The 21,435-nt window shown below is 41.8% G+C and overlaps 1 protein-coding gene across 1 annotated transcript in view; it reads right to left on the bottom strand.

The window, feature by feature from the left end:
* Positions 1-4,129: 4,129 nt before the first annotated feature.
* Positions 4,130-21,435, bottom strand: part of gnpda2 (glucosamine-6-phosphate deaminase 2) — a 29,653-nt gene continuing 12,347 nt past the window's right edge. Inside the window, exons 4-7 of the mRNA XM_078216864.1 lie at positions 21,065-21,247; positions 14,369-14,553; positions 9,998-10,172; positions 4,130-6,057 (exon numbers count right to left, since the gene is read on the bottom strand). Coding sequence (XP_078072990.1) covers positions 5,993-6,057; positions 9,998-10,172; positions 14,369-14,553; positions 21,065-21,247 — 608 coding nt within the window. The 3' untranslated portion in view covers positions 4,130-5,992. The remainder of the gene's footprint in view (positions 6,058-9,997; positions 10,173-14,368; positions 14,554-21,064; positions 21,248-21,435) is intronic.

The following is a 21,435-nucleotide window of genomic DNA, read 5'->3' as shown; positions in this document are numbered from 1 at the left end:
ATGCCACTCAATCCAGGCAACACCCTTGTAAATCTCCTCTGCACCCTTTCAATCTTTTCCCCATCCTTCCAGAACTGAGCACAGTACTCCAAGTGGGGTCTGACGAGGGTCTTATATAGCTGCATCATTATCCGCGGAGTCCTAAACTCAATCCCTCGATTGATAAAGGCCAGCACACCATATGCCTTCTTACCCACCTCCTCCACCTGCGGGGCCGATTTTAGAGTCCGATGGACCCGGACCCCAAGGTCCTTCTGATCCTCTACAGTATTAAGAGTCTTTCCCTTTATATTGTACTCCTTCATCCCATTTGACCTGCCAAAATGGACCACTACGCATTTATCTGGGTTGAAGTCCATCTGCCACTTCTCCGCCCAGTCTTGCATCCTATCTATGTCCCTCTGTAACTTCTGACATCCCTCCAGACTATCCACAACCCCACCAACCTTCGTGTCGTCGGCAAACTTACCAACCCATCCCTCCACTTCCTCATCCAGGTCATTTATGAAAATGACAAACAGCAAGGGTCCCAGAACAGATCCCTGGGGCACACCACTGGTGACCGATCTCCATTTAGAAAAAGACCCATCTATACTTACACTCTGCCTCCTTTGGGCAAGCCAGTTCTGGACCCACAGGGCAGCAGCCCCTTGGATCCCTTACCCTCTCACTTTTTCTGGAAGCCTTGCATGGGGGACCTTATCGAACGCCTTGCTAAAATCCATATAAACCACATCTACCACTTTCCCTTCGTCAATGTGTTTAGTCACATTTTTGAAGAACTCCACCAGGCTTGTAAGGCACGATTTGCCTTTGACAAAGCTATGCTGAGTATTCTTGAGCATACTAAACCTCTCGAAATGCTCATAAATCTTGTCCCTCAGGATCTTCTCCATCAACTTACCAACCACTGAGGTTAGACTCACCGGTCGGTAATTTCCTGGGCTATTCCTATTCCCCTTCTTGAAAATAGGAACCACATCCACAATCCTCCAATCTTCCGGCACCTCTCCCGTCTCCATCGACGACGCAATGATTATCGCCAGAGGCTCTGCAATCTCTTCCCTCACCTCCCACAGTAACCTGGGGTACATCCCATCCGGACCTGGCGACTTATCTATCTTGATGCCATTCAAAGATTCCAGCACAACCTCTTTGTTAAATTCCACATACTCAATCTTTTCAGTCCACTGCAAGCCCGCAGTACATCCACCCAGGTCCTTCTCCTCTGTGAAAACCGAGGCAAAATACTCATTAAGCACCTCTGCCATTTCTACTAGTTCCGTACAGATTTTCCCGCCTTCACCTTTTATAGGCCCTATTCCTTCTCGTCTCATCCTTTTACTCTTCACATATTTATAGAACGCCCTAGGGTTTTTCTTAATCCTACCTGCCAAGGCCTTCTCGTGACCCCTCCTGGCTCTCCTAATTTCCTTCTTTAGTCCCTTCCTACAAGCTGTATACTCATCTAGATCCCTATCTTCACCAAGCTCTCTGAACCTTTTGTATGCTTTCCTTTTCTTCTCGACTAGGTCCCGCACAGCTTTCGTGCACCACGTTCCTTTAACCTACCAACTCCTGTCTGCTCGGAACGTTGTCCTGTAGAACTCTAGACAGACATTCCTTGAAAAACTGCCACCTCTCTTCAGTACATTTCCCTGGGAATACCTCCTTCCAATTTACTCCTCTAATTTGCTGCCTTATGTCTTCATGTTTCCCCTTACTCCATATAAACGCTTTCCTAGCTTGCCTGATCCTCTCTTTTTCCAATGCAAGCATAAAGGAGATAGAGTTATGATTGCTATCCCCAAGATGCTCTCCCTCTGAGAAATCTGACACCTGTCCAGGTTCATTGGTCAGTATCAGATCAAGTACAGCCTCTCCTCTTGTAGGCTTGTCCACATGCTGTGTCAGGAAACCCTCTTGAACACACCTAACAAACTCCTCCCCATCAAATCCCCTTACCCTAGGGATAGTCCAATCTATGTTTGGGAAATTAAAGTCTCCCATCACAACAACTCTGCTATTATTGCATCTCTCCAGGATCTGTTTCCCTATCTGCTCCTCCACCTCCTTGTTACTATTGGGTGGCCTATAGAAAACTCCCAGCAAAGTGATCGACCCCTTCCCACTCTGAACTTCCACCCAGAGACTCTGCAGACAATCCCTCCACAGCATACACCTTCTCTACAGCTGTGACACTATCCCTGATCAGCAGTGCCACTCCACCCCCTCTCTTGCCTCCCTCCCTGTCCTTACTGAAACATCTGAATCCTGGCACCTGGAGTATCCAGTCCTGTCCCTGAGACATCCAAGTCTCCGTAATGGCCACCACATCACACTTCCAGGCATCGATCCACGCTCTGAGCTCATCCCCTTTATTCACTATACTCCTGGCATTAAAGTAAACACATCTCAATCCTTTGGTCTGAGCTCTCCCCTGTCCATCCTCCCTCTTGCACTGTCCATAACCCTTCTCTGTTTGCGAGCTAACTTCCTCGCTCCCAGTCACCTCGTCTCGATCCCCTCTCCCCAACCTATCTAGTTTAAACTCTCCCCAGTAGCCTTAGCCAACCTTCCCGCCAGGGTATTGGTCCCTCTGGGATTCAAGTGCCACCTGTTTTGTGTGTACAGGTCACACCTGCCCCTAAAGAGGTCCCAATGGTCCAGGAACCTGAATCCCTGTCCCCTGCACCAGTCCCTCAGCCACACATTCATTCTCCACCTCACTCCATTCCTGCCCTCACCTTCCCGTGGCACAGGCAGCAATCCTGAGATTACTACATTTGCTTTCCTCCTTCTCAGCTGTCTCCCTAATTCCCTATACTCTCTTTTCATGACCCCTTCCTTCCCACATCAGTGGGATATGTACCGCTACCTCTGGCTCCTCTCCCTCCCACCTCAGGATTTCTGAGACTCGACCAGCGACATCCTGGATCCCGGCCCCAGGGAGGCAGATCACCATCCGAGACTCCCGCCTGCCTCCGCAAAAACGCCTGTCCGACCCTCTTACTGTCGAGTCCCCAATTAACACTGCCTTCCTCCTCTTTTCCTTAACCCTCTGAGTTACTCTAATCTCATCCTTTTCTGCAATTAGTATGCCCTAAAGTTTTACATCACAACCATATGCCTAAAGGATTTTTTGCCTCTTTAATTAGTAATTTTATGAAACTTATACTGTTCAATTATCTCACAAATCACAAGTTATCTTGCATAAAAGCAAAAACTGCAGGAAATACTTTTCAGTCAAGCCTCTTTGGAAAAAACCATACTGACCCGTAATTTTTGAGCTCTAGGGTGGCGTATCTTGCTGAGAAACAGAGGTAGTTTTAAAGTAATTTATGTTTGTATTTGTGAATCTTAGAAATAGGGTAGAGCTTTATGCAAGTTTAATTTTCTGTTTCTGCCTTTGACATTTGGGATTGTAACAATCTGGGGATAACCCAAATACGTATTAGAGAGCACCACTCAAGAATTTCACAGGTAAGAATTGCACAGCCATTACCAGGCAAGTTCAAACTTCCGACCGGCAATCGCCCTGCACTGGGAACCACCTGAAAATGTGATTTAAATCACAAACTTTGGACGGTCCCAACTGTGCCACATCAATACCCCCCCCATCAACCTCCTCCTCCCCTCCAACTGACACCCACACGATGGTAGGCGCCAGGAGCATGCTATGCTATGCGGATCTCTTCCCAGCCAGCTTCAGAGGGTCGGGTGAAATAGGAGCATCTGGATTTGAAGGCAAGAAATTCCAAGCAGAATGGAAATCCGGCTCAATTGCCACTCCATCACTCTATATCACTAAGCAGCTGTCCAGCCATCTGAAGAGCAAAGAGCAGGAAATGGAGGCAGCCAGGCCTGCACCTGTAACAGAGAAAATACTAACACTTGTTCACAATTCACAAGGTGGAAGCTGATACTTGCACAATAAGGATTTAAAGCAGTAGAAGATTCCCCTAATGCTTCCTATCGGATCTTGCTGTATGCAAGTAATCTGCCGTGTTTAAAGTACAAGAAATACACATCAAAAGAATGGTAATTAGCTGCGAAGCACTTTAAGTTAATTTGAGATTATGAAAGATATCATATGAATGTAAATTCATTTCAAACTGAAGGATTTAATGAAAGAGCACAGAACCATTTTATTAAAAGCCTTTATTGAAATCAGAAACATTTATGTATCAACTTTATTTAGATTAAGGCATAAAGATAATCTATGGCACAACAGTATAGCACGTATTTCTATAATACATAAATTTGTCCCCCAGAAAAAGGCCTGCTTGAACTTACAGGTAAATGCCATGCACTGAGATGTACATTTTTAAAAATACTGCAAGGCTAAATTTAAGTAGCAGTTCTTGAATTCTTATTCCCTTGAATTGATTGCCCTGTAGAGAAGAACATTTTGGCATTCTGGATGAAGAGGAACTAAGTTGCAATGTTAAAATCTAAGTGTAACTGATGTCTAAATCTATAAGAACATGATGAAGCCTTTAGTGTGGTAGGTACTTCATAATACTGGATAGAAATATATATATTTATTTTTAAACTTTACAACCTAGGCACCATTAAGAAATCAAAGAGTCATCAGTTTCTACGATTAAATGTGAAAGATTCCAAACTAGAATTTCTGAAATAATCCAACTGAAATGTAAATGAAATGCCTCCACAGTACATTGAAAAGTCTCGCGTTATTCGTACATCTAAAGCCATTTAATTACAAAAGCATAAATAGCTTTTCTAAATTATGTTTCCAATCTAGTAACTTACACTCTTGCAATTAATAACAATGATTAAAATAACCAAGGTTCACATGAACCGTGCCCTAATAAGAGAATGTACATAGGGAACCAAAGAAGCAATTATTGCCATGTAGGGAAAGAACAACTGGAGCGTTTAATAAAGCAATTGTTTGGAATGCGACAGGAAATCTATACTATTTATGGAAAGGTTTAACAACTTAAGTAGTGTGGCATCAACTTACAAAATAGTCACGTGACATTTTGCAAAACATTTAAGGTTTATAATTTGACATTTTGACACCAATTTCACCAATGATAAAAATACTTGTGAAAACAATTGTCATTTTAATAGGTGATAGAGGCTTGAATGTTCAATTAGCTTTTATCCTGTAGTTAGACTGTAGTACAATGAAAAATATTGATTTTTATAATTTTTTCTATAGATTTGAGTCCATTTCTTCATTTCGTCAACACGGGATGAAGATCCTTAAACCACTCAAACAGTTCCACGTGCGCTCAGGAAACTCAGAATACTGGAAATGTTTAGAGTCCATCTCATGTAGATTGGTCTCTTCCAAGATGGCGCCGGAGTGAGGCGACTTATTGCAAGCTGTGCCCAGCATACCTTCTAATTCTATCTTTTACTCTCGTTCTATGCTTCTAAAATTTCATTCTAACTCTTTTACACCCTAGCTATGACTGTAACACTACATTCTGCACTCTCTTTTCCTTCTCTATGAACAGTATGCTTTGTCTGTACAGCACGCAAGAAACAATACTTTTCACTGTATACCAATACATGTGACTAATAAATCAAATCAAAAATCTATTTGCAAACTTTAATTCCTAAGAAAGAGGAACAAGGCTTTGAGGCAAGCTTCGCATTTTGGAATGTTTGATACAGTACGCTGTAAACAAAGGAATTATCATTTGCATACGATATTGGGTTATTCTGTTACATTATTTAACTTTTTCTTACATCCACGATTTGCAAGATTTCACTGCTATGGACACTTAGCCATGATCCAGTGTCTTCAATAAAATTACTCAGCGAAGGAAGAGAAATTTGGGACTTCGGGAGATTTAAAAAAAAATCATACTACCTTCCACAAAAATCAATAAATTGCTTAATTTGCAGTGAGTTGCCAATATAAAAACAGACTGCATAGAATTTGACTTAGCAATGCCCTTGGGATTCCACTCCACTGTACATCACAGGAAGGTTTCCATTCTTCTCATTTTCTTTAGTCTTTGTAATTTTTCATACTCTGCAATGGTTCCACAAGTTGGTTGTGCACATGCATTAAACCTAACGAGAAACAAAGGGCTCATCAATAGGCAGGCTTACCAAATAGTATCATTTTATTGCTTAATGTTTAATCTGCACAGTTTTCTGATCAACCATTTATTGCAAGTTGGTTAAAATCATGCCTGCACCCAACAACTATCAGAACAACAGTGCGTACAGCTGTAAAAGGCAGATGACTTCAAACTTTACAGAACAAGTAATGCAAACACATGTTAAAACTTGACTAAGAACGTGATTTTGAGTCACTTAAGGAAATATTAGGACATGTAATCAAAGCTTATTTGAATTGGCAGGTTTTAAAGAATACCTTAGAAAAGATAGATGCAGAGAGATTTAGGAAGGGAATTCCACAGCTTAGGGTCTCTGCAACAATGAGGGATGTGACCAGAATTAATGGAGTGCAGGTATCTTAGAGGATTGTGGAAGGGGTAAGGCAATGGAGGAATTTGAAAAACAAAGATGAAAATTAAAAAAAACTTCAAGGACTTGTTTGAGTGAGACAACGTAGAGCTGGAAGCACAAGACGGATGAGTAAACGGGGTACGTGACAGGTGCCAAAGTTTTGGATGAGTTTTCATTTAGGGAGGAGGGAAGATGAGAGGCTGGCCAGGAATGCACTGAAACAGGGGGCAAGAAAGATATGACTGATGGTAATTATGACACAATTCAATATTTACTGCAGTTTGAGTTTGCATTAGAAACAGATGAAAATAAAGCTGTTGCATAGAAATATAAACATTATCCATCGCAGAATTCAAACATGAACAAAATGAAAAATAAAATCTTCTAAAATTATTTCCTACTGTACAGAAATATACAGGTCTTGAAAGCATACAGGAGCAGCACAATTGTCAGCTTAACAAAACCTTAGCTAACCAGACATGGTCAACAAGCTGGGTTTCTATGCTTTAGAGTAGCACATATTTAAGTGGTTTAGTTTAAGGTTAACATAATGTCTTTATGTAGACCAATTACGTTGACTGAATAAGTTAAGCAGAACCACGAGTCCTATTTACACATTATACAAAGGACAGAACCAGATTGAATATTAGATGTTCTTCTTCACCACTGTGCCCACTACAACCACCTCTGCCATCTTCCCCCGCCACTCTCCACCCACAAGAGAATAGTGGACCTGCCAGAATAGGCTGCTAGCTTGTGCAATGAGAACTGAACTCCTTAAAGCAGGAGCTGCACCTATTTATAGCCAGGGAGGAGATCACTAGTGAAGAGGACATGAGGAGTCTACAAAGGGATATAGAGAGGTAAAATGGGTGAGAAAAAATTGGCAAATTTGGAGTATAATGTGAGAAAATGTGAACTTGCCCATTTTGGCAGGATGAATAGACAAGCAGCATTTTATTTAAATGGAGAAACTCTTGAGGTACAGAGGGATCTGGATGAACTGGTACATGAATCATAAAATGTTAGTATGTAGGGACAGCAAATGATTAGGAAGGCAAATGGAATGTTGGTGTTTATTGCAAGGGAAATGGAATATAAATGTAGGGATTTTTTTGCTACAATTGTATAGTACACTGGCAGCATAGTGACATAGTGTTTAGCATTGCTGCTTCAGAGCGCCAGGGACAAGGGTTCGATTTCCACTTGGGTCACTGCTTGTGCAGACTCTGCACATTCTCCCCGTGTCTGCGTGGGTTTCCTCCGGGTGCTCTGATTTCCTCCTACAGTCTAAAAGGCGTGCTGGTTAGGTGCATTGGCCATGCTAAATTCTCCCTCAGTGTACTTGAACAGGTGCTGGAGTGTGGCGACTAGGGGATTTTCACAGTAACTTCATTGCAGTGTTAATATAAGCCTACTAATAAACTTTACTGACAAGACCTAGAACACTGTGTACAGTTTTGTCTCCATATTTAGGAAAGGACATAATTGCATTAGAAACAAATCAGGACCGATTCCTGGGATGCTGGGGTTATCCTATGAAGAAAAGTTGGACAGGTTGGGCCTGTATTTGTTGGAGTTTAGAAGAATGAGAGATGATCTTATTGAAACATACAAGATCCTGAAGGGACTTGACAGGGTGGATACTGAAAGAATGCTTCCCCTGCCAACTGGGCTCCTTCTGCTCTATATTGATTCCATGATACTGGGACAGATGAGAACAAGGGGACACAGTTTAAAAATAAGTGGTCTCCCGTTTAAGACAGCAGAGATTTTTTTTTCCACTGAAGGTTGCGAGTCTGTGGAACTTGCTTCCCCAGAGAACAGTCGGGGCAGGGTCATTAAATATTAAGGCCGAGTTAGACAGATCCCTGATTAACAGGGGAGTCGAAGGGTACAGGGGTTAGAAAGCAAAGTGGAATAAAGGCCACAATCAGATCAGCCATGATCTTACTGAATGGTGGAACAGGCTTGAGGGCCCACTCATACTCCTAATTCATAATTTTGTATGTACGCATGCATACCACCCTATTGCAAAGGTAGATGTGCAGTTTTGACAACTGGTGCCAACACCGAAAACGGCATAACACCTGTTAACCACCTCATATGTGGTTCTGGAGGCAAAACCGGTCTCATAGATCTCTTCATCCATCAGCAAGTGGGCCACGTGAAACTATCCCATTGATGATGGATTTGCTGCATGTCCATCATCTCACACACTTACTTCTGGCAGAGATTATATAGCTTCTGAGTAACGGTGGGGTGGTTCGCAATGAAGCATCACAATGGTAACCACAGTGGTAAAGACATTGTGTGGAGGCGGTGGCATAGTGATAATGTCACTGGGCAAGTAATCCAGAGGTTCAGACTAATAATAAGGGACACAAGTTTAAATCCCACCACGGTATTGTAATTGATTAAAAATCTGTAATCTGAAAGGTAGTCCATGACTATGAAACTAAAAACCCATAAGGAAGGAAATCTGCCATCTTTACCTGGTGTGACATACCCATGATTCCAGACCCACAGTAACGTGTCAGAGCCGATGAAATGGCGTAGCAAGTGTGATGTTAGGGTACCTTTAAGAATATTTTTAAAAATCACGATCTCTGCAGCTCTCACGGTCAGGGTTTCTCAGCTCACAGCCTTAGCTGATATCATTATGGCACTGGTTTGACTGGAGATGTCCTTTTATTGCTGCTTAAACAGGGGTTTGTTTATCTTTACTGGGATGTTTATGACTCCTCATTGTCAGGGAAAAACTGGTTGGCAGGTCAAGTGATAGGAAGGAGTTTTTTCATTTTCTGTTTGGAGCTGCAGTTTGAGTTTTAGTTTTTAGAACGGACAGCAAGCTGAAAAGTCTCTCTCTGGTTTTGGAAATTCTGCTGGTTAGCTGAAAGCAAGGTCTCATCTTTCTGAAGGGGGGGAAAAAAAACAGCTGTAGGCGGCTTGCCTAGAGTCCCTGGTGTTTTGGGAAGCTGTTCTGACTTCAAATGGTTCCAGATGAGGATGGTTTTGGTAGTTTTGCAAATTCCTATTTCTTGGTATCTGAATTTAGATGCCAATAAATAAAAACAAATTGCATTACCTGTCTTTCCTTCATTTCCTCTCCTCATCGACCAGTGGCAAAATGAGCCCACAATAAACCTCTTTTATGCTCTATTGATATTTTGTGGTTATTACAACTAACGGAAATTTCCCTAGTCAAAATTGGAGGTAAATATCCAGCGATTCAGTACCTATGTCAATAAGGAAGCCTGGAGCTCTTCCCCCCCAAACACCATAGGATTCAAATGATGTCAGTGGTTCTGGTTTGTGGTACAACACCACAAACAAGTTATTTTTTGCAAGACGTTATCCCTTTATGAACTTAGATTTCTAGTATGAGAGAATGAATGGAAAATTGTGGGAAACAGATTCCCGAATTCCTGATATGAATTGTGATGTGCAAAGCTCAATGCGGTCAGTGCTCAGGATGAGCTTTCGATTCCTCATGCAGAGCTTCAGGCACTTCCAGTTCTTGTGCATCTTCACTTACCTTGGAAATACTTCACTGTTTTAACCTTAAGTTCTAAGGTAGCATCATCGTCACAAACAAACGTGGTATGTGGGTGTTGCTGGAAAGCAGAAACGGTCCACATATGATTGACTCCCTCTTCTATTGCCTTATACAATGCAAATGCTTTGTGTGCTCCTGTGATAAGAATCATGACCTACAAACAAAATGAAAGATTAATGTCGCTTCATATAATTTAGTTCAGTTATTCTTCACATCATTCGTTTCTTAAAGTCTAACATACAGTTGTATTCACAGTTTCATTAATAAATTAGCATCTACATATAAAAGGATGGACTAAAAGGTAAAATTTTCATTCAGCCTCCAAGACCAACGCAGGTCTATTTCTCAAATGATTATCAAAACAATGCAGATCATAAAATCCCGTCTTTAGCTTTTGCTACCAAACCAATCAAATACCCATTAAGTCTGGTTATTCATTGATGTTTTCATCTACAAACAATGTTTTGCAGAATACAGCATTGTTTCACAGAGATTTTTCTCCACTGGTTAATGTAATGATTAAGAGGGAATAAACATTTAAAATCATTAAAGTGGAGATTAGGAAAAAGAACTTAGAGGGTGGCTAGATTGTAGAATTCTTCTCCACATAGTAGAGTTCACATAATTTGCGACATAATTAGATAATTGCTCAAAATTGAAGAGAATCAAAAGTGTGTGAAGAGCAATCAGGAACAGGAGTCACCCCTCCTCTTTGTGCTGAAAACCATTTTCCTTGCATTTCTGAAGCACCACAGAATATTTGTTCATGTTAGGACACTACAGAAACCAAAGTTGTTTTTGATATGGGTCATAGTTGCTCAGATGTAGACTGTCCATTTGATATCACTAACCCGAGTCCAAAGTCCTATGAATCTGTACCTTTGCTCTCTACACCACAGAAGCGAATTTCCACAAGTTTTCCCGCTCACTCACTGCCGCAGCATTAGAAGAGCCATGAAAAGCTTGGAAATTTATACAAGTCCTGCACTTGTCATTTTCATGGGGGTTTGCGTGACTGTGCCAAAGGAAAGGCAGACAATCGATAGAACCCATATGAACATTCACCTATTTGCCCAACCATGCACTTATCTCCTTAAATCTGCACTGATTAGTAGACAGGATGGACAATACTTTTAAGGTTATAAATATTGAGGTCATTGTACTTAACTCCTGGAACACACTCTCTTACGGGACCTAAATCATATTCTCTCTCATGTGGCCGGTTCCAACTTTAACATGACTTCCAAGCTGACCTGCTTCCTTCTCCAGAAGCTTGTATAAATGGTTTATGTCCCCTACTCTGGGAAACAGCACTACATTGAGGAATAATATTTATATTTCTGGAGTCACTAATAGTCCTCTCTGCTACAGAATTTCAATAACTGTATTCACTTTTTCCCAATCCAACTCCCACTCCTCTAACAAACACGTTTCCATACAGTGATAATCTACTGCTCATAGCTACTCTCCACAATCACCATTCCTTTGAACAAGTATAACATGGAGAACTTATTTGTCATAGCAGTATCCTCAGAGGAGCCTTGAGAAGCCAATCTACTTCTACTGTGATGAATGCAAGACGGATCCTATAATTTGATGCAGTTCCAAAAGTCTCAGATGCCATCAATATGCTTGCAAAGAAAGATATCACACACGGACCTTATGAAGTTAACTTGGTTCTGCAGTATCTCAGTGTGCAATTCTTTTACACCAAGTAAATTAAAATGATTCCATTCAGGATGAAGACATGCATTGTGTGCAGAAAATCCCAAGATATTTATACGCTGACTGGCTTAGGAATGGTTATCTGTTATCATTCCAGGTTGCTAAACCATTGTTTAAATCAGAAGACAGCTCAGAGCAACACAAGGGATTGCATAGGCAGATAGATGAGAGTTAGAGAAAAAAAGAAACTTGATTCTCATTGTGGTCAAATATCAACCACCTCTGATAAAGTATCTTGGCATGCAATTCCAAAAATAACCTGCCATGTAATTCTTCTTGGTGCCTACTGCTTTGCATGAAAGAGAACAGAATCAAAGTTTTCTTCATGAAATGACTTGTTTGCAATGAGTATAGGGATAGCAATATAAATGCAACATAAATAACTATCTGTATCCATCCAATGCTAAACTGAACAGACGCACAGAAAATAAAGTACAAGATGATTGCTAAAATCATAGCCACTTTAAAATGAAAAACCCATGACTCGTCTAACTGACTTTAGTCAGACATCAGAGGGACGTTTTTTACACAGAGGGTGGTGGGGGCCTGGAATGCGCTGCCAAGTAGGGTGGTGGAGGCAGGCACGCTGACATCGTTTAAGACTTACCTGGATAGTCACATGAGCAGCCTGGGAATGGAGGGATACAAACGATTGGTCTAGTTGGACCAAGGAGCGGCACAGGCTTGGAGGGCCGAAGGGCCTGTTTCCTGTGCTGTACTGTTCTTTGTTCTTTGGAGTCCCAGTTCTTGCAGATTTTAAATCAGTAATCCCCTAAATCTACCTTGCTGAGCTGAATAGGATTTTAAATTAGAGACTGACTGAATTATAGTGAGGAGAGGGGGGGTAAGATGGGGATGAGGGGAGTGAGTTTTCATTTGACTGTTTTTTCCTTCTGCTCCGGTACATCAATAGAGCACCATGATACTGCCGCTGGATTGTTTAAGGAAAAAGTGGATTAGCAAAGAAGAGCTCCAACAGAAGATATTACCCAGACATAACCCATATATAGTCCACCTCCCTTTCTAAGCTGCAAATATGGGCATACATTTTTGTATACACGATTGGATAGCACTGTTCAAAAGCTCCTCCTCTGCTTTTTAGACAGTTCTGATGTGGAGATGTCGGCGTTGGACTGGGGTGAACACAGTAAGAAGTTTAACAACACCAGGTTAAAGTCCAACAGGTTTATTTGGTAGCAAAAGCCACAAGCTTTCGGAGCGCTGCTCCTTCGTCAGGTGAGTGGGAATTCTGTTCACTGTTTTCGGAGCTTAAGGCTCCGAAAGCTTGTGGCTTTTGCTACCAAATAAACCTGTTGGACTTTAACCTGGTGTTGTTAAACTTCTTACTGTTTTAGACAGTTCCCCAGGGTCAAGATGAATTGCTTCTATTAAAATACAATGACTTTGAAAATGGTTGAAAAGTCCAGTGTGTGATCTGCAGATTCAGCCACATGTGGGGCAGGTGAAGGGTTGGGTAGGCGAGTTGTTTGGAGGCTTGCGCATTCCCTCCACCATCTGAGCTTCGCCTCTGCACATTTCTGAAGTCTCCCGATACGTTTGGTGCCTTCCTGAATCAACCTTCTCCATTTAGGGTCAGTCACCAGCCAGGGTCTCCCATGAGTCGGCAGGCATGTTTGACCTCTTCAGCTTTGGGAGGCTTTGAGAACATCCCTAAAGCATTTATGCAGTCCTCCTGGGAGTCTCCAAGTTCCAAGAAGAGCTGTTACTTCAGGAGTCTGGTGTCAGGAATCTGAATGACATGACCAACCCAGTGGAGCACATGTTAACTTGAGAGAGGACCACCTTTCTTGCCAAGGGATTTGGAAGATCTTGAAAATACATTGCTGGTACTATTCCATTGCTTTGAGGTGCCTGTTGTAGGTTAGGTCTTTGAAACAAAGGAGCAGAAGGATCACAGATACACAGGAACACCACCACTGGGTTCCCCTCCAAGATACTCACCACCCTGACTTGTAACTTCATCGCTGTTCCTTTACTGTCACTGTGTCAAAATCTTGGAATACTCTCCCTCATGGCATTGTGGCTATACTCACACCTCAGGGATTACAGCAGATCAAGACAGCAGCTCACCACCACCACCTTCTCAAGGGCAATTAGAGATGGGCAATAAATGCTGACCAGGTCAGCAACACCCACATCCCGTAACTGAATTAACAAAATTATCTAGGTGCGGAATTATGTGGAGGAAGAGAAGTGAACACATCTGGTGAACCACATAACAGAAAACAGATTTCTTAAATATGGAATACAGCCATATACTTTGCAGCATTTCAGAGAAATAGAACAAGTTATTAAACCATAAGGTCTCATGGATTCTCAGTTGAAATACAAAGAACAACAGGGTTCCAAAGTAAACAATGCCCAACCCTTGAACATATTTATTAAGAAATTGCATTTTACTTTTTTCCTTTGGTTGGTCTTGGTGTTTATTATGCATCATTTCTAGTCCAGAGTATAACCCACTGCTGGACTTCCTCAGAAATCAGGCACTGATGAAATGCTTCGTCTGCACTCAATGCACCACCAAAATCAATGCAATATCCTGGATTTCCAAACTACCATGCTAATTCATAACCCTCTGGGTTATTGATTCCTATACATTACCTCTTTAGCATCCATCACTGTTCCAACACCCACAGTTAATGCCATAGTTGGTACTTTTGACAGATCACCATTAAAAAATCTTGCATTGGCAAGAATGGTCTCTTTGGCTAACGTTTTCACTCTTGTCCTTGACACCAGGCTAGATCCAGGCTCATTGAAAGCAATGTGTCCATCAGGACCAATACCTAGTGAATTAGAAATAATTTTATACAAGTAATAAACTCAGATCTAGAAACATAATGCAATATAATTCACTTTTGGGTGAGGATTGAAATATACAACAATGTTAAATGAAAGCATTAAATTCAATAAATGTTACACTGTTAGAAATGCTTCTAAACATCTTTTGACAAATTTAAATACTTGATTAGTAAATCACTTCTAAAATGACACAAAATGCATTTATTTATAAACTAATTTCCTGCACTACAGTCAAACTCATAGAATCATAGAAACCCTACAGTGCAGAAAGAGGCCATTCAGCCCATCGAATCTGCACCAACCACAATCCCACCCAGGCCCTATTCCCGTATCCCTACATATTTATCTGTTAATCCCTCCCAGCTATGCATCTGGGGACACTAAGGGGTAATTTAGCATGGCCAATCAACCTAATCCGCATATCTTTGGACTGTGGGAGGAAACTGGAGCACCCGGAGGAAACCCACGCAGACACAGGGAAAATGCGCAAACTCCACACAGACAGTGACCCCAAGCCGGGAATCGAACCCGAGTCCCTGGAGCTGTGAAGCAGTAGTGCTAACCACTGTGCTACTGTGCCGCCCGAGTCATAGAGGTTTACAGCATGAAAACAGGTTCTTCGGCCCAACTTGTCCATGCTGCCCAGTTTTTACCATTAAGCTAGTCCCAATTGCCCGCGATGGCCCATATCCCTGTATACCAATCTTACACATGTAACTGTCCAAATGCTTTTTAAAAGACAACATTGTACCTGTCTCTACTACTACTCTCTGGCAATTTGTTCGAGACACTCACCACCCTCTGAAAAAATTGCCCCTCTGGACCCTTTTGTATCTCTTCCCTCTCACCTTAAACCTATGCCCACTAGTTTTAGACTCCCCTCCCTTTGGGAAAAGATATTGACTATCTACCTCATCTATGTCCCTCATTATTTTATGGACCTCTCTCTATAAGATTACCCCTAACCCGCCTATGCTCCAGGGAAAAAGTCCCAGTTTATCCAGCCTCTCCTTATAACTCGAACCATCAAGTCCCGGTAGCATCTGAGCAAAATCTTTTCTGCACTCTTTCTAGTTTAATAATATCCTTTCTATAATAGGGTGACCAGAACTGTACACAGTATTCCAAGTGTGGCCTTATTAATGTCTTGTACAACTTCAACAAGGCGTCCCAACTCCTGTATTCAATGCTCTGATGAATCAAACCAAGCATGCTGACTGCCTTCTTCACCACTCTGTCACTTTCAAGGAGCTATGAACCTGTACCTCTAGATCTCAAATATTTCTCCCATTCCGATAATCCAGAAATATCTTTCCAATAGGAAGTTTAACAATAGAGTCGTGCTCATCAGCACAGTGATAGTGATTTGTAAATGTGCTGGTAAAATTACATTTGCAAGCATTAGGACATTTATCAAGGATGTAAGCAGCTTACGATGTGGCACTGAGGTATAGCACATGTTGCCAATTGATTCAAGTTTGAAAAGGTTAAAAACTCACTTTCACATTATTGTTTCAGCTATGGTTCATTGGGTAGTACTCGAACTAGAGTCAGACAGTTGTTGGTTTGAGTCCCACCTCTAGAAACTCAAATTCATGATTCAGGCTGTCACTCCAGTGTAGCACCGAGGAAGTGCTGCACTGCTGAGGTGCATCTTTTGGATGAGATGTTAAAACAAGACTCCTCATGTTGTCAACGATGATCCCATGACATTATTTTAAAGAACATTGGGGGTAAATCAGTTTATCTGATCACCACGTTGTTGTTTTTGGAACACTTGTTGTGCACCATCAGCTGCCATGCCAGCATGTACCTCATTAACTGTAAGGCACTTTGGAATACGTAGAGAACCAAGAGGTGCTATAGAAATGAAGATGAGGAGTGTACATCTTTCTTTCCATTTTGTGTCCTTTGATGTTCATTCTTAAGATATGGACAAACTAGCAAGGCTGACATTTATTGCCAAACTCTAGTTATCCTCATGAAGTTGATGTGTCTTGCAGTCCACTTGTTGAAGGTGCTCCCAAAAACTGTAAGGTAGAGTGCCAGGATTTTTAGCTGGTGACAATGAAGGAATGGTAATATTAGTTAGAATTCTATGTGACTTGGATGGGAACTTTAAAGTGGTCTTTCTCCTTGGAGCCCTTGTCCTTCTAAGTGACTCAAGTCACAGGCTTGGGAACTGCTGAAGCAGTCCTTGTCATGCATCCTGTACATGATACGAGAGTGGTGGAGACAATTGATGTTCAGGCTAGTGGATGAAGTCGGTTTCTATGTCTTGAATGCTGCCAAGCCTCTTGTCTTGTTGCAGATACATGCACCCAAAATAGTGCAGAATATTCCGTCTGTGTCTTGTAGTCAAGATTAGGAATAAGAGTAAGCTCATTGAACTACTCATAGGGTCAAAATGAACATATCTGATCTTCTTCCTCAGCTACATCTTCTCTCACTATCCCCATGTCCCTGAATACACCAAAGTTTATCGCAGTCTTCAACAGGACAAAGCTCTTTTCCAATTTACAGCAGTCATCTTGGCAACTCAAAAAATGCACATCTGATGTTCAGCCACCATGTTCCACAGCATTTCAGTTAAAATGAGTTTTGAAAGCAGTCATTTAAAAACAAGGTCCCATCAAGGCTCTCCCCAAGGTACAAAATTCCAAAGACCCATAAGTATGAGTGAAGGCATTTTCTATCAATCTTAAACTGTAACAGTGTGGAAAAGGTGATTCCAAGACGTGATGGTAATGGATTTGTCAACTGTAATACCACTGAATGATGACAGACGGTGATTTTTTAAAAATGTTCATGGGATGTGGGTGTCACTGGCTAGGCCAACATTTACTGTCCACCCCTAATTTCCTTTCAGGACATTGTGGTGAGCCTCCTTCTTGAATCAATACAGTCCATGTGGTGTAAAAACACCCACAGTGCTTTTAGGGAGGAAGTTCCAGGGTTTTGACCCAGCGATAGTGAAGGAACAGCGATATGTTTTCAAGTCAGGATGATGTGTGGCTTCAAGGGAAGTTGCAGGTGGTGGTATTCCCACGTATCTGCTGCCCTTGACCAATTAGGTGGCAGAAGTTGCAAGTTTGGAAAGTGTTGTTGAAGGAGCTTTGGTGAGTTGCTGTAGTGCATCATGTAGATAGTGTACACTGCTGTCAGTGTGAATCAGTGGTGGAAGGAGCGAATGTTTAAGTTGGTGGATAGGGTGCTGTAAGAGGAGATTTTTAAACCATTTGACATTATAACACTGACAGAACTACCAGCATGGAGTTAAATGACTCTTAAAACAGACTTGTAAGCTAACAAAAAAGCAGTTTATACGCATATGAAATGTAGTAAGAGATTTAAACAAGTGATTATGATTTAAAAAGACATATGCTGATATTTTGAATTTATTAATGTATTTTTAAGAATCATTGTTCACTTTAGCCAAGGGCAGATTGCCACAAAGCATCATGATGAAGGGCATTAGGACAAAGCCATATTCTACAGGAATATTGAAACCTTGGGAATATGCAAGATTTATCAGCAGCGTTTCTAATGGTTAGAACATTCAGAATATTTAATCAAATTTCATGAATGAGACTTATTCACTATCCAAATAAGATGGATATATGCCCAGACGTGGAGTCATGTGTTAATCTGGTTTGGCATTGACCTATGGGGGAACTTATGGGAATGTTCATTTGAACTTTGGGCTAGCGTCTGAGGTTACTAGGCAACAGAGGAACTGGGGTTAGACAGGAATTAGCTTCTGGATTCTATGGACTAATGAAATGCCATTATGGCAGAGGGTAAGATGCGATTAGTTAAAATATATGACAGGTATAATTGTTGATTTATGTATATTGAAGATGATTGATTTAAAGCTAATGAAAGGCAGGAGTAACTGATAAGAAAACCTATAATTGATCTGTTTTGAATTGTATACGTCAGAATTCATTGGAGAGGTCTGGCTGCTCCATCTTGGGAGTTGCCCCGACCCTTTGACGATTTCTCCTAGCGGCTGCTGGTCAAAATAAAGGTTACATCTTTAAACTGAGACACTGGCTTCATGAGTCTTGTCTGAAATTTCTGACAGTACCCGGCCACCTCAGAAACCCCCCCAACAGGTGCCAAACAGGCTGCTTTGCTCTGGATAGCACCAAGCTTCTGGAGTGTTACATAGAACATAGAAAGCCACAGCACAAACAGGCCCTTCGGCCCACAAGTTGCGCCGATCACATCCCCACCTCTAGGCCTATCTATAGCCCTCAATCCCATTAAATCCCATGGACTCATCCAGAAGTCTCTTAAAAGACCCCAACGAGTTTGCCTCCACCACCACCGACGTCAGCCGATTCCACTCACCCACCACCCTCTGAGTGAAAAACTTACCCCTGACATCTCCTCTGTACCTACCCCCCAGCACCTTAAACCTGTGTCCTCTCGTAGCAACCATTTCAGCCCTTGGAAATAGCCTCTGAGAGTCTACCCTATCCAGACCTCTCAACATCTTGTAAACCTCTATCAGGTCACCTCTCATCCTTCGTCTCTCCAGGGAGAAGAGACCAAGCTCCCTCAACCTATCCTCATAAGGCATGCCCCCCAATCCAGGCAACATCCTTGTAAATCTCCTCTGCACCCTTTCAATGACTTCAACATCTTTCCTGTAATGAGGTGACCAGAACTGCGCGCAGTACTCCAAGTGGGGTCTAACCAGGGTCCTATAAAGCTGCAGCATTATCTCCCGACTCCTAAACTCAATCCCTCGATTAATGAAGGCTAGTACGCCGTACGCCTTCTTGACCGCATCCTCCACCTGCGAGGCCGATTTAAGAGTCCTATGGACTCGGACCCCAAGGTCCTTCTGATCCTCTACACTGCTAAGAATGGTACCCTTCATATTATACTGCTGCTTCATCCCATTGGATCTGCCAAAATGGATCACTACACACTTATCCGGTTGTTGGAGTTGCACTGATCCAGGCAAGGGAAGAGTATTCCATTATAATTGTAGATGGTGGATATGGTTTAATGAGTCAGGAGGTGAGTGACTTGTTGCAGGATTCCTCGTCTCTGATCCTTTTTTTTATAGCCACAGTATTTATGTAGCTAGTCCAGTTAAGTTTCTGTTCATTGGTAAGCCCCATGCTGTTGATAGGGGGGGATTCAGCAATAGGAATCCCATTGAATGTCATGGGGAGATGGCTGGATTCCCTCTTTTTGGAGACAGTAATTGCCTGGCATTTATGGCTTGCCACTTATCAGCCCAAGCCTGAATATTATCCAAGTCTTGTTGCATATTGACAAACGCTTCTTCAGTATCTGAGGAGTCACGAATAATAGAGCGTTCTGCAATCGTCAGCCAATGACTTCTGGCCTTATAATGGATGGAAAGTCGCTGATGAAACAACTGAAGATAGTTGGGACTAGGACACTGCCCTGAGGAACTCCTGCAGCGATGTTCTGGGACAGAGATGAGTGACCTTCAATAACCACTACCATATTCCTTTGTGCAACCCACATTTCTATCGACTCCAATTTAACTAGGGCTCTTTGATGCCACACTCAGTCAAATGCTTTCTTGATGTCAAGGGCAGTCGCTCTCACTTCACCTTGAGTTCAACTCTTAAACCCATGTTTGGATGAAGGTTATAAGGAGATCAAGACCTGAGTGGCTCTGGGAGAAACACAAACTGAGCATCAGTGACGATATTGGCAACTAAGTGCCGCTTAGTAGCCCTGTCGACAATTGTTGTCTAATGAAGGTGGTTATCAGCCGGCACTTGTGTGACTTGAATTTTACTTACAACTGATTACCCCAAGTTGAAATGCTGTCAAAGTCTTCCTCTGCAAAGGAATGGACTGATTCATTTTCTGAACTTCTTATGAAGGCTGGTGGGAAGGTCATTTTGTTCAACAGCAAGTCCTTTACCGTCCCGTGTAGTTGCAAATATACTCACAACGAAGTTTGAATAAACATTTGAGTTTTGTTAATTGCAGGCTTCAAGCTCATCACACGATCAATGGTTCCAACACGTTGATTGCTTTCACATTTGAACCCAACAGATCTAAGGATATCTGCAGATCAAATCAAAATCTGCACTTTTCCTGAGATCCGGTTATGCAGGAGGTGACAAGCAGAGGATTCAGCCACACCATTCACTCTTGACCCATTTCCTGAGTTACAATTAATTCAATCTGTAGCGTACAACTTAGCTTTAAAACCACAAAAATTGCACTATAGCCATTTTCTTCAATGAGATTTTAAATAAAAATCCTATTAGAACCTTGGATGTCATTTTGTAAAAGGTAACCCAATCTAAATCATGCAGTTCAGTTTGAGTACAAATGCTGGTGCCCCTCTGATTCAGAAAAAGTTTGGCTGAACTTAGGTTTATTCATAAGCCTGGACACTGCTACTGCCTCAGTTAGCTCAGCATCATGCTTCATCCTATAATATAAATGTTATGGTGTAGTTCATATACAGTTATAAAAAAACCATACCTCCAACAAAGAGTTCAATTCCTCCAGCTTTAGCAATTTTCTGCTCAAAGGCATCACACTCTGCCTGTAGATCTGGGGCATTGCCATCAAGAATATGAGCATTGCTTGGATCTATATCAATATGCTTGAAAAAGGAATTCCACATGTAGGAGTGGTAACTTTCTGGATGATCCCTCGGAAGTGCTGAAAGCCAAAATTAACAATGAAATTCTAATTCTATTTGGGTTGGAAAAACCGTTTCTGAACCATTACAAATGAAATAAAAGCACAGCATTCACGTTTTACTTTCCTGAAGGAAAGCAGCGTACTACAAATTTCAGAAATATAAAGTACATACACCTTTGAAGAAAAAAGCAAATAGTTACTTCCCT

This window comes from Mustelus asterias, chromosome 1 (genome assembly GCF_964213995.1).
Source record: "Mustelus asterias chromosome 1, sMusAst1.hap1.1, whole genome shotgun sequence".
Lineage (NCBI taxonomy): Eukaryota > Metazoa > Chordata > Chondrichthyes > Carcharhiniformes > Triakidae > Mustelus > Mustelus asterias.
This window is presented reverse-complemented; position numbering and strand designations above follow the sequence as displayed.